Source organism: Triticum dicoccoides, chromosome 7B (assembly GCF_002162155.2).
Source record: "Triticum dicoccoides isolate Atlit2015 ecotype Zavitan chromosome 7B, WEW_v2.0, whole genome shotgun sequence".
In the NCBI taxonomy this organism is placed as follows: domain Eukaryota; kingdom Viridiplantae; phylum Streptophyta; class Magnoliopsida; order Poales; family Poaceae; genus Triticum; species Triticum dicoccoides.
Genome location: NC_041393.1, coordinates 774,566,450 through 774,579,349, shown reverse-complemented (window position 1 = coordinate 774,579,349; position 12,900 = coordinate 774,566,450). Strand labels below are relative to the sequence as shown.

General features: G+C 47.7%; 1 protein-coding gene across 3 annotated transcripts; it reads right to left on the bottom strand.

Moving 5' to 3' along the window:
* Positions 1–8,056: 8,056 nt before the first annotated feature.
* On the bottom strand, positions 8,057–12,267 carry LOC119336403. 3 transcript variants are annotated; one of them, XM_037608412.1, is made up of 8 exons: positions 11,033–12,267; positions 10,487–10,937; positions 10,288–10,406; positions 10,076–10,195; positions 9,872–9,977; positions 9,247–9,395; positions 8,903–8,963; positions 8,057–8,636 (listed from the first exon to the last, which is right to left on the bottom strand). In XM_037608412.1, the coding sequence occupies exon 1, from the start codon at positions 12,073–12,075 to the stop codon at positions 11,044–11,046; it is 1,032 nt and encodes a 343-aa protein (XP_037464309.1). In that variant the 5' UTR covers positions 12,076–12,267; the 3' UTR covers positions 8,057–8,636; positions 8,903–8,963; positions 9,247–9,395; positions 9,872–9,977; positions 10,076–10,195; positions 10,288–10,406; positions 10,487–10,937; positions 11,033–11,043. The 3 variants fall into 3 exon arrangements, with proteins under 3 accessions (XP_037464309.1, XP_037464310.1, XP_037464308.1); XM_037608413.1 differs by having other exon boundaries at positions 8,856–8,963; positions 10,288–10,937; XM_037608411.1 differs by having other exon boundaries at positions 10,288–10,937.
* Between the last annotated feature and the right edge of the window lie 633 nt (positions 12,268–12,900).

Below are 12,900 nucleotides of genomic sequence, written 5' to 3'. Positions count from 1 at the left end.
CCCTCCCTCCTCGGCCTCCCAATGACAGTGGCTCGGCTCGGCCATCCTAGATGCCACATCCCCACGCGTGTCCGTTGGATCCGGTGGAAGCAAGGATCGACCCCTATAGGCGAATCGAAGAGAAGAGAGCGGTCGCCGCCTGCAACCGCCGCTCATGGACGCCCGTGTTGTCCATCAGGTAAATCGGGAAAGAACATGACGAGGTGAATCAGGCGGAGGAGACCAGGGCGGCAGCGGCTGGCGGAGCCTCCCGTCGACCTCTGCTCCAGCCGCCCCTTGGCTAGCCGACGCCCGTGCCTCCTTGCCTTCCCGTCGTCCTCTTCTCTGGCCGCCTCTTGGCTAGCCGACGTGGGTGCCTCCTTGCCTTTGGACGCCTCTGCCTCCTCATGTAGCCCGACAACCACCACTCCTGCTCCACCTCGCCGCGCGATAGAAGCCGTCTCCGCCGCACACGCCCCGGCGAGCATCCTCTATCCTCCCGCGCAAGCCACGGCGGCCGCTGGCGCACGACAGAATGGGCGCTATGGATAAGATGAAGGCCTTCTTTTCTGTAAATAAAGGAGCATGGGTGGAATACATACGAGTACAGGGTTTATTCTATAAAGTTTGAATCATTTTCTCAGATCCACTTAGACAGGGACTGCGGGTTGAATTCTCAGAAAGAAAGGGTGTTTTTTGAAAAACTGCTGACGACGTACGACCAGAAGCAATCGCTGATTTATTATTAGGGAAAGATTTGTTCACCTATTGTTCATTGTCCATAACTAAAAGGATGTAATCATTTTTGTTTGACACGAGAAAAATATCCAAGGCTCAGGGAGAAGGGAAGGGGAGCGTATTTCTCTCTTGCGCCAGGAAAGGGAAAAGTGAATATGCGGGCGTGCAAGTGTACCATAGTACACGAAAAAAAGGATACGGGAAACGAGTATTTCATTAATCTCATTGGAGAAACAAAATTACAAGATCCCGTCAACGAAAAGTACGCTTCATGGCCTACTAGCGCGGCCAGCCTGACTGTGGCGATTGCAGTCTCCTGGTTCCCGGAGCCTCGGAAAGCTCCCGGTTAATTACTCCTGCGGGTTGCTCCGCGGGATACCTCCGATTAAGCCGTGTGGTCGTCTTCGTCGTCTTTGCTTCACGTCCTCCATGCATGATGATGGTGATGTGGGTATGGGCAGCGGCAGAGCCCGTGTCCTCGTCGGTACACGCGCCGCAAGTGGCGTGGCCTTAGCGGTGGCCGCGGCCGCCCTCGCTGTCGTGCCTCGTCGGTCTTGGCAGTGTTGGAGTAGTTGATGTTGGGGTAGCATGGGTCGCGCTCGTCTTAGACTTCTTGACGACCTGTTGCTTCATCGGGGTGTTCAAGGGGCTATGCCTTGCGGGAGTAACATTTTGGGGAGAACGTCGTCAGTGTAAAAAAACTAATACACGCTAACATGGGCGTGGCTGGGGTGGTTGGCACCTCGAGTCTCGGCTAGATGCCGAGTATTCGGCAGTCCGCCAAGACAAAGGGGGCCGCCTCACGAGGCCGTGAAAAGGTAGCGTCGTAGAGGCCATGTCGCGCTGGGCTGGTGCTAAGCCAAAGGGGTGACCTGTATGCCGGCGACGCCATGGACCTATACGCGGCGGCACTGTCCGCCACAGTGGGTGCACCTCTCATAGGAGGGACCGGTCTTGGATAGCGCCGTTGCAAATTCTAGCTTGGTGAAAGATCCATATGCCATTGACCTGTTCGTCGGGGACGCGTGCCTCGTGAAGGAAGAACCGGTCTTAGACCCGTCGTTGCGGACATTGGTTCCACCAAGGACCTGTACGCCGTGAAGGGAAAGGCGAGTCTCTGGTGCGTCGTCAGCGAGCTCCGGTTCCGCCACTTCGTCTCCTCCAAGAGCGTGGTGCAACCTGTACGCCGGTGTACCCTTTGCCATGAACCTGTTCACCGTGGCCCTGTTGGTCGCCATCTGTGCGTCGTGACTTGTACGCCATGAGGTGTTCACCGAGCGCCATGAAAGCCGCCATGGTAGGGCGCTGGGGCTAGGGGTTGGGCTGCGTCGTTGGAGAGCTCCGGCTGCTCCCGAGTAATCTCTAGCCAAGAACGTGACACCTGAAAATGAAGGGCCTGGTGTAGACAAACCCCAACGACGTCAATGCAGTTTTCTGGTCCGGTGCAGGCGTCCTTGGTGTTGGCGACGACGCGATCACGCAAGCATCTTCTCTGGTGTCCGGCACATACTCTACGTGTAGTGCATGTATGCTGGATGGCAGAGAGAGTTGCAAGCGAAACAGTAATTAGACGATCATCTCACCATCAGGAAAAATGAGCTTGGTGTTCATGTCGTTGAAGTCCTTTCCGCCCTTGCACGGATGGCCGCCGGTCTCCGTTGCGGCTGCGGTTCCTGCAAGATGCGTTCTGCCTCTGGTGTTTTGTGAAGGGGCTTGCCGTGTGTTGGATGGATGGGCGTGATGGCTGGCTGGTGAGTTGGATGGATGTAGCGCCGGCGACGAATGGATGTGGCGCTGGCGAGTCTTCTCTTAGGACGTGCGTGATGAATGGATGGATCTCCTGATGGATGGATGTGTGCATTGTGAAGGGCGGCGTCCTTGTGGCGTTTACGCATGCGTGCCCCCTGGTGGGACGAAGTAGAGGACGGGCTGCGTGATATTGAGCTTCGTGTCGTCACCCTTTATGGCGCCTACTTGATGAAGTTAATGAACGGTGTGTGATAGCGGGCTCCGGGTTGCCATCTTGAACGGCATCCCTGTGTGACGAAGTAGACAAGGGGCTGCATGATGTCGAGCTCCGTGTCGGTGTGGTCCGCGGGCGGCGTCCAGGCAGGCTCCGCTGCTTCGTCCTCTATGTCTCGATGAAGTGGGTGAAGGGCGTAACGGCGAACCATAGGTCTCCATCTCGAACGGCATCTCTTCGGTGTGACAAGGTAGACGACGGGCTGCACGATGTCGAGCTCCGTGTTGCCATCCCCCATGGCGCCGGCTTGACGACATCAATGGTGGGCGGCATCGTGGCGTGCTCCCTGTCATCGTCTTCCGCGGCACCATCTTTGATGAAGTGGACGTAAACGGCGTTGGCGACTTTGGTGCCGTCGACTTCCATGGCGCCGGCCCGACGACATCAACGGTGAGCGGCGGTGTGGCGTCGCTCCATGTCGTCTTCTACTGCGCCGCGGTAACGAAGTGGACGCGAGGGGTGATGGAGACCTTGGTGCCGTTGACCTTCATGCCATCGTCCTCCACGGCCACCGGTGGCTCCATCTCTGGTGTGCCCTCCGATCTCCTCGTCGCTGCCACCAGGGGCGCGTCTCCGCCTTGCCTTCTCTGCCGATGTTTGTGCGTGCCAGACTCTTCCGCCTTCCAGCTGTTCTTCTTGTGTAGCATCTGATAGACGAACGGCATAGTAACAAATAGAATTAGTCAGCGAGGCTTGGTCTTCTCTTGTTTGTTCATCTCCTCGGGCGCCTGCCGTAGGTAGACCGCCGCCGTGGCCGGCATCTCTTCCTCCTCAGCTTGCCATCGCTGCCATAATTTATGGGGCGTTCCTTCTCGATCCCTCCCGGTGCCTCCTGGTGCGAGGCCTGATGGATGGATGTATGCCACCATCAAGTTCTCTCGAGGGTGTCTCCTTGGGTTCCTGCCTGCTACCCAGACGAGGCACGCAGGAGGAGCTGCTGCAAACCTCCATGCCCAGGTGCTGTTCCTGGACCCTTGTACGTGTATGCGTTTCTTCGCCTGATACACAAGAGAGATGACTATATTTATTGTTAGTTAACCTGAGAGATGGCACTCCATGTTGTATCTTTACAGATGCTCATCTGCAGGTCGGTCGCCACCAGCGTGTTCCGCTTGCTGCCCGTCCTCCTTGTCACCGGCGCAGGCACCGGCCGGCCGGACGTGTGTTGCCACCATAGCGGCGAGCGCATCACTCCTTTGGCCTCCGTGATCTCCTTGCCGCACGTGCTGCCGCCGGAAAGGATCAGGTCGCGTGGGCCGCCCGATAAGCATGCTGCGTCGTGGTTGCCCTTCGACCCCTCAAGGCACATCGCTCATCTGCATGTCGAGGCTGCCTCCATCGGGCGCGTCTTCTCTTCGTGCGTACCTCCTTCCCGCTGTTGCGTCCTATGTACGTGAGCTCCGCCCCTCCCTGAACCCTCAAAAAACAATGACAAAGAAAACACATGTACTAGGAGGAAGAGGGTGATGAGGGCGTCGTGGCCACTGCGGACGCGCCGGCCAAGATTGGGCAGTTTCCGAGTCGTCATTCCTGGCGCCGCCCGCTTTTCCTCGTCTGATCGGCCTTGGCGCTGCCGCAGCACCTGTACATCTCCTCCGGCAAGATGCCAACTCTCATCGACGCTGCCGCAGGGGCGCGTCTCCTCCTCAGTGTCTCTCCATCCTCCCCTGATGCATGTGGCTGCCTATGTATTTATAGGCCGGAGCTGAAGCCCTCCGCGCCCTCGTGGCGGGCGTAACCTCCCGATTTTCTTGGAAGCGATATGAATGGCAACGTATTGATCTTCTTCGTATGTTTATCCCTTCGGCCGATCTTCTTGATGCACACTCCAGCAAAACAAAGTACAATTATATCCTACCCAAGTCGCCGGCAGGTGAGCCGATTCGCTTGCCAAATATGTGACTCTTCGGCCGTCACCCATTTCATTTTTTTTTGCTGATAATATAGGTATTCGGGTATGTACGCGCGTTTGCCGGCCGGTACACGCACAGCGGACGGGGTGAATCGAAGTGGGTCTCGTTCGCTCGCACGTACCACTGTCATATCTCCAACTTACAGCCAACACCTACCATGACAGCAAACTCTGCTCTACACGTACCATCTGAGCAGAGTTCGCTAAGCATACACTAAGGACAGCCAACACATTATTACCAGACCATCTGCTGCAACTGAATCCGAATCATGCCCAAACACCTATCATGACAGCAAACTCTGCTCTACTCATGGAGGCCAAAGAGTCGTTTCTCATGGAGGTCGCTGGCAGAGACAAGGATTTGTAAACCACAGATAGTCTTCATACACCCTTCAGGTTACAGCAAGTGAACTAGGATAGAAATCGCAAATACTCTGTTCCATCCCCATGGAGCTACTGTACTGCTCGTTTTCCCCACAAAACACAGTCCTACTTTCAATAATACAAGACACACAAGAGACAAGACATGACAACTAAAAATAAAGAAGAAAAAGTTGTGCACTAAACTTCGAAACCATGGTGTGGCATCAGTTCGGCCTTTGGCTCCATTGCAATGAAGTTCCTGCACTGCACTCATGCATGCAATTCGATGTAAGGAAAGCAACATGATGAGGATCTCCATTTGTCCAGCTTATCACATTGCTAATATAAATTCCGGTTGCAGCACCACTTCACTTTGGTCATATCTCTATTGTAAAGGCCTGCAGTTCATTCATGCAAGTTGACTTGATCGATGTAATTGTTGAGCATCTTACATCCCTTGAAGAATAATATCTGCATCATACTTCAGATGAGCTCATAAATAAGCTTCGGCAAAAGAGAGAACCAAATGAGTGCAATGATGATCTTACAAAGATTAGACACATCAAAAGAGTTACTGTTAAACTAACCAAGAAAAGCTTATGGGAAAGGATTCGGTGACTGGAAAACTTGCTACTGCCCTACCTATAGCTACAGGTAAGGGTTGGCTGTTCTGTACTACTAAATAGGCTGTAAGTGATGTATTAGATTCGGTTTTTTTTAACATTGTTCATGTATGTGTTTAACCTTTATCAAAAGTACATCGTATTTGTTCACCTAGAAATGTAAAGCGCACATAGAATGCTTTGTTTCTTACTTCTCTGACTGTACTGGCAGGCCATGTGATTGTAACAAGCTGCAGCTGTTCAGTTTAAGAACCCAGCGTCAGCTCAAGGGCTGCAAGAGCAAGACACAGGAAGAATGATGATACACATCAGCAGCTGAAATCCCACATCGGCCAACGATAGGTGGTGCCTATTGAGTGTTACGAGGGAACCACTTCTATTATGAATTTAGTATTCATAAGTATTGATTAATTTTTGCTGTCAGTTTGATTTGTTACATCGTGCCCTGTCGAGCCATTATAGTTGATCTGTTTTCTTTCTACTTCCAGGGTGCTGAATGTCTAGGTTGATTAAGCTACTTTTGTTGCCGTTCATCAATTGTTCAGTTCCTTCTTATTTTGGTTAGATACACAGTATATAAATAGAACGGGCATCGAATCTTGTGGTTAGAAAAATAAATTTTCTGAAGGAAACAGAGTAGTTACTGAATCACCATGAGGAGTTCAAGTTATATTTCTTGACGTCTGTCTTTTTTCCTCTTTTTTTTTCTTTTTGCGGTGGTGTTGCCGTCCATCAATTGTTCAGTTCGCTCTTATTTTGTAGATGCAATATAAAAAAATAGAATGGACATGGTATCTTGTGGTCTTTTTATTGAAGGAATCAGACAGAGTAGCTACTGAACCACACGTTCCTTGGTGTCCTTTTGTCTGTGCGCTGCCGTCATTCATTACTGAGATTCTTAATTGTTCTCAGCGTTTTTTTTCTCAATTTATACAGCACGATGTGTGGTTAGTTACCAAAGTTATTCCAGGAAAGGATTCGGTGACTGATATACATGCTACCACCCTAGCTATAAGTAAGAATTGGCTGCTTTGTACATATGTGGAATTCGATTCATTTCATTCTTAAATTGTTAATTTATTTGTTCACCCTTTTTCTAAAGAAAAACATATTTCGTTCACCTAGCAACATACAGTGCAGATTGTATTGGCAGGCCTTGTGATTGTTAGAATCTGTAGTCCTTCCACTCTCAAAACGCCAGCATCATCTCAATTGATGTAAGAAGAACAGAGTCTAGTAGCTATAAGAAATATGTAGTATTCAGAATTGTAGGCAATAAACCTTGGAAAAAGAATCGCAGCAATCAGTACAAAGAAAGGATGTTACACATCATCAGCTGAAACTGAACTGATGATAGCCAGGTGCTTTGAAATGTTGGAGGTAAGACTTTTCTATTATGAATTTGGATGACATACCTGTTTGGAAGCAAGGCTTTCGTCCTACCCAGGTTTCAGGCGACATGTATTTGTTTATTACTTTGTTTGCTGATACTTTGGTTGTTTTTCAGTGCACAAGGGCTGTGGCGAGCTATACACTGTATCATGTCAATCCTTTTATAACTGCCCTTTTCCTTTCTATACATGTACTCCCTCCGTCCGGAAATACTTGTCTTAGAAATGGTTGTATCTAGACTTATTTTAGTTATAGATACATTCATTTTCAACCATTTCTAAGACAAGTATTTCCGGACGGAGGGAGTAGTATAAACCATTTTGATCTAATGAAGTAGGGTGTTGTACTTCCAGCGGTGGAATCTCTGAAGATTTCATGGTATGTATTTTGAGAACATGGCAGCTTGGTAGGGTGCCGGCCGTGGCGTTATTCAGAGTCATGGCATCTCAAATTCTATTACGAGAAAGTTCCTCATTTTTGAGATGCATGTAACTGTCAGCATTGTACTGTATACAAACTTAACGGCAGGCATTTGGTATGTGACCAAGAGAGGCAGACATATGGAGCTCCGGCGTGCTGCTCTACGAGCTCATGGGCGAGTAGAAGCTGCCTCACTTTGTGAAGCCATGTCAATATCATCTCCGACGCTGAGATATCAAGTCGGTGATGCTCAAGCCAAGGCAAGTGCTAGAATGGGCGAGGTGCTTGCGTCCACGTTGTTGAACCTACAGTGGCATGTACTCCCTCCGTTCCTAAATGTAAGTTTTTTTAGAGATTTCAAATAGACTATCATATACGGATGTATATAGACATATTTTAGAGTGTAGATTCACTCATTTTTACTCCGTATGTGGTCACTAGTTGAAATCTCTAGAAAGACTTATATTTTGAAACGGAGGGAGTATAATAGATGGAGCCAAACGTTGATTGTTCATCAAGGAAGGCATCCCTCTCCGACAGCAAGTCAAGTCTTTCCACGGGCAGCGAGTAACCTAGTCTACTACTCCCTCCGTCTGGAAATACTTGTTAGAGAAATGCATTAAAATGAATGTATCTAGAAATAAAATACATCTAGATACATCCATTCCTCCAACGAGTATTTCCGGACGGAGGGAGTACTACTACTATTCCACACCGGCACCAACCTTCTACTAACACATCCCACCGTTGCTGGAAGGAGAAGTCTCAGACCCATTTATTTCTTACTCTGTTTCTGTTCTGGAAGAAACAGAGGATTCAGAGAAAGAGAGAGAGAGAGAGAGAAATACAAACTCTCCCCTTGCTGTTCCCCTTACAAGAAATGCCAAAGTGGAGTAAATGCGGCGCACTCCCAATGATATTATAGCCATCATTCTCCTCCTACACCTGCGGCGCACTCCTCTTCGACCGTCACTTTTTGCAACTGCCAATCGCCGCCTCCATCTGCACCCAGGATGTGGGGGTACTCGTCCACCTCTTCTCCATTTCCCATGCGCTCCACCTTGTTTCAACAGGGCCCATATCCAGTAGTAAGCCGCTAGACTTCAGGCAAGCCAGACGAGCAGCATCCTCTGTCGTTGTGAATCAAACGCTGATCATTTCCCCACTGTCTTCAACCTTGTATATGCTGGCAAACACAAAAAAAAACGTAGTTAAGCACTTGTCACCGTTCTAGCACGGGAAAATGCAGAATGAACCAAACGCTAGAGGATAGTATAGTACTCCCGCCGTCCGGAAATACTTGTCGGAGGAATGAATGTATCTAGACATATCTTAGTTCTAGATACATTCATTTTTATCCAATTCTTTGACAAGTATTTACGGACGGAGGGAGTACAAAGCATACATGCGAAGGTAAAAATGATTGGCCTGGTTGGAGTTATCTAATCGCACCGGCTTTCGATCAAGGAGCCACCAGTGTTGTGGGCTGAAGAATGAAGGTGTGTTTGGTTCACTGCAACCAAGGGAAAAAATAAGATGAGGAATAAGTCAATAAGTACTCCCTCCGTTCCTAAATGTAAGTCTTTGTAGAAATTCCACTATAGACCGCATACGGATGTAGATGCAGTTTAAGTTTAGATTCATTCATTTTGCTCCGTATGTAGTCCACCTATAGGAATCTCTACAAAGACTTATATTTAGGAACGGAGGGAGTATATAACATGGCGTGGGACTTCATAGATACACCACAATTTAATAAAGATACTCAAGAAGTCGGTACAGTACAACTTGAAAACCTTTTTTTTTGTGGGAGTTACAGTAGCAGAAACTTGCTGGCTCATCCACATCTTTTAGCCAGTTCGATCTGTTGCTTCCAATGAGATTGATCAACAAAACTGTAGTAACGTCATAATTGGCAGTTATTAGCTGCACCGAACATACGAATCTGAAACAGTAGGAAAAATGGCAATAAGAGTTAGGCACTCAAAAATCAGTCGCTAGTTAGGTAAGATTCACAAGTAAGCAACCCAGCAGCAACTAAATTCTTGTCACCGCAAGTATCCTGATCAAGTGTTGACTGGTCAGATCAAAATTGCACTAATTTTGTCACGGATACGAATGCAAACAAAATAGTAATAATTATAGTCAGTCTAAAGATTAACAAAATTAATGCTGACAAAGTGGAGATCCTCTGTAAGCCTTAAGAGAGATTGTGGAACCAAAGTATTTTCCAGCTCTGCTTACTAGACTGATGAAACAACAAGGCAAGCTTAACAAAGGTAATTTCTGTGCAATGTTTTCCCGAGATGTAGAGGTCAACAAATTTCTATGTATTATAATGCTATAAGATGCAGATGTCAACATAATAAGCTTGTTTTGAAAAATCCTAATAGGTTCTGAAATATGCACACAGCTTATTACCTCCACTATAGCTTCAACCATTCAGTATTTCAACAACTGTGTTGGGTAGTTCCAGAGTTATACCACATACCACGGCTATCAAGAAAAGGAAGAATCTTTGTTCCATCTGAAAATTTGGAAGCACGAGTCAAATCACATTCCTACTTTTGCCCCGAAACCTACAGAACCACCTTCCATACAGATGCAAAGGGCTACTAGACAAACCTTTCAGAGATAGCTTGACATCTGAATATATGAAGTTGGATCCAATGGGTAGTACCATTCTCATGTGGCTGAGCAGATGATCTATCTTTTTTTTTTGCGGGGGAGCAGATGATCTATCAACTAAATTAATATCGTAACTGACGTAAGCTTCTGAGCATATATATTATTTGATATAAGGATTGCAAAGAGTGAACAACTGAAAACTGTTGTACCATTCTTTAATTTGATCCTCAAAGCTGAACTTTCTAGGTACACCGCCAAGTCTTGTGAGTAGCGACCAATTGCAAATGTGAAGTACCAGGAACCATACCAGCGCAAACATGATAAATACCTAACAAGCCAGGAGAAATGGGGCATGCTAGAAAACATGGCATCGAGAGCAATGTAGCAGTGGGTAAGAAAATGGCAAACCTTAATATCAGTAGCAAAGCACAGAAGTGTCGCTTATTATGTGGTGATATTTCGAGGCTAGAAGAATGTACAAGGACGGTATATGTGAGTAGTGATGCATGAAGGATGATGTGTGTTCTATAAGGCTAGAAGAATGTACAAGGGAACTCCAAGGCAGAGGCCTGCGCAGTAAATGAATATTATGTGGTGATATTTCGAGGCTAGAAGAATGTACAAGGACGATGTATATGTGAGTAGTGATGCATGAAGGATGATGTGTGTTCTATAAGGCTAGAAGAATGTACAAGGGAACTCCAAGGCAGAGGCCTGCGCAGTAAATGAATATTATGTGGTGATATTTTGAGGCTAGAAGAATGTACAAGGACGATGTATATGTGAGTAGTGATGCATGAAGGATGATGTCTGTTCTATAAGGCTAGAAGAATGTACAAGAGAACTCCAAGGCAGAGGCCTGCGTAGTAAATGAAAAGAACCATGTGTTAGAATATATATAATGCAAGAGAAGGGCGAGGTGAGAAAGCAATGAATGAAATATATTTGCATTACCTTGGGTCAGTCTATGGTGATAGTATGATGCGTGGGATGGTTCCCACTAACCCCTCGCACTGTTGTTCCAGCTCGTCGCTGCCGCAGCCAGGGACATATAATTCTTCCAGTGATTCCGGGAGGCCATCAATGGGCAGTGACTGGACGGTCGGACATGCGTAGACCACTAATCGCTTGAGGTTGGTAAGCCTGTACAGCCCTCGAGGGAGTTGCTGAAGATTGTTGAGTATCTCAAACCCGAGTTCCCGGAGGCCGTTAAGGAGGCTAAGGGCGTCCTCTTGCTGCGTGGTGAATCCCTCGATGTTTTGGTTCTCATAAAAGCACAGCTCGATTAGAGAGGAGGACAGGAACGTGCAAATGGGCTCAACAAGGAGGTCTGCGGCCTCATCCGTCAGGAGTTTCTGCAGTTTGGATAAACTCGAGGAGGAAACATCCCGCGGTATCTGCGCGGGACGGGGATCCCATCCAGCAAAGAATCTAGGGCTGCCATGGACTCTTAATTTTCTGAGTTGTCCCCTGGTGGTAAGGAGAGGCCCCAGTCCCGTGCATCTTAAATTCTCTCCACAACTCCACAATTCTAATCGCATGAGAGAGGTGAGGTTTGAGAGGGGCTCCAGTGTCCCCATGCCTTCCACACCGTGAAGAAAGAGTTTCTGCAGAGAGGACGGGAAAAGATACCGGGAAAACGAGCCGGGGGATAACAAGTTGGGGCATTCTGAAATTTTTAACCTCTGGAGGAACCGCAGGGCTTGGAACCCTTCTCCATCGGCCGGAAGAAAACTCAATGGGTCCACCAAAACTAGATTTGGGCATTTGTAAATGACCAACTCCTGCAGCGAGTCGCAGAGATGGGCTGGGATGAGCAGCAACCCATCTTCTTCTTGCCCCTGCTCCAGCTGTTGCACATGCACCCCCACCGCCAGCCGTGTTATATTTTCACACTTACTGATTTCCAACTTCTCCAACGAATTAAGCGTGAGAAGGCGCTTGGAGTGCTGAGGTGTGCGGACCGTCAGCTCCTTGAGAACTGCCAGATTTTCCATCGCGTGTGGCCGTTTTCGCCGCTGCCTTTGGGATCTACGCACTCACACTGCTGCCGTGGTGTGAGGTGGTGTGGTGAGAGACAACTCAAGGGGAGTGTGGTGTGGTAGTATAGCAAATAGAGCACGGGTGTAACTGTGATGAGGGAGAAGTGCTAGGCTTGTTTTGGGTTGCTTGGCTCAAAACAGCTCAGGGATGACACATTTATATAGATGAGAGTGAGAAACCTCGTCACACTTATTTATTGTGTGAGGCCTATTTGCATCTCCAACATCACTGTTTGAGTTAGGTTGCTTGTAATCGGTAGTATCATAACTTAGCATCATGCTTACGATACTAGTGTATGATACTATCTTTTTAATGCATAGTATTATATATGATTTTATTTATTGCCATGCATGACACATAGTAGTATAACATTTATTATGATATTGTATTACAATATGATACTCAACCCTCTTTTTCTTTATTTAATTCTATGTCGTCTCATCTAAATTGCCTAGTTGGCATGCATAATACTAGATACGATACTCGCGTTACGACCAGCCTTAGTACGTTGATGAGCTACCGAAAGCAACCGTTTCTAGTCTCCCCAACAACATCACTGTTTAAGTTAGTACGCTGATGATTCATCGCACGTAACGCCAGTCATTAATGAGCCACCGAAAGTAGTCGTTTCTCATCTCCCCAACAACATCACTGTTTAAGTTAGTACGTTGATGATTCATCGCACCTAATACCAGTCATTAATGAGCCCCCAAAAGCAACCGTTTCTAATCTCCCCAACAACATCACTGTTTAAGTTAGTACACTGATGATTCATCACA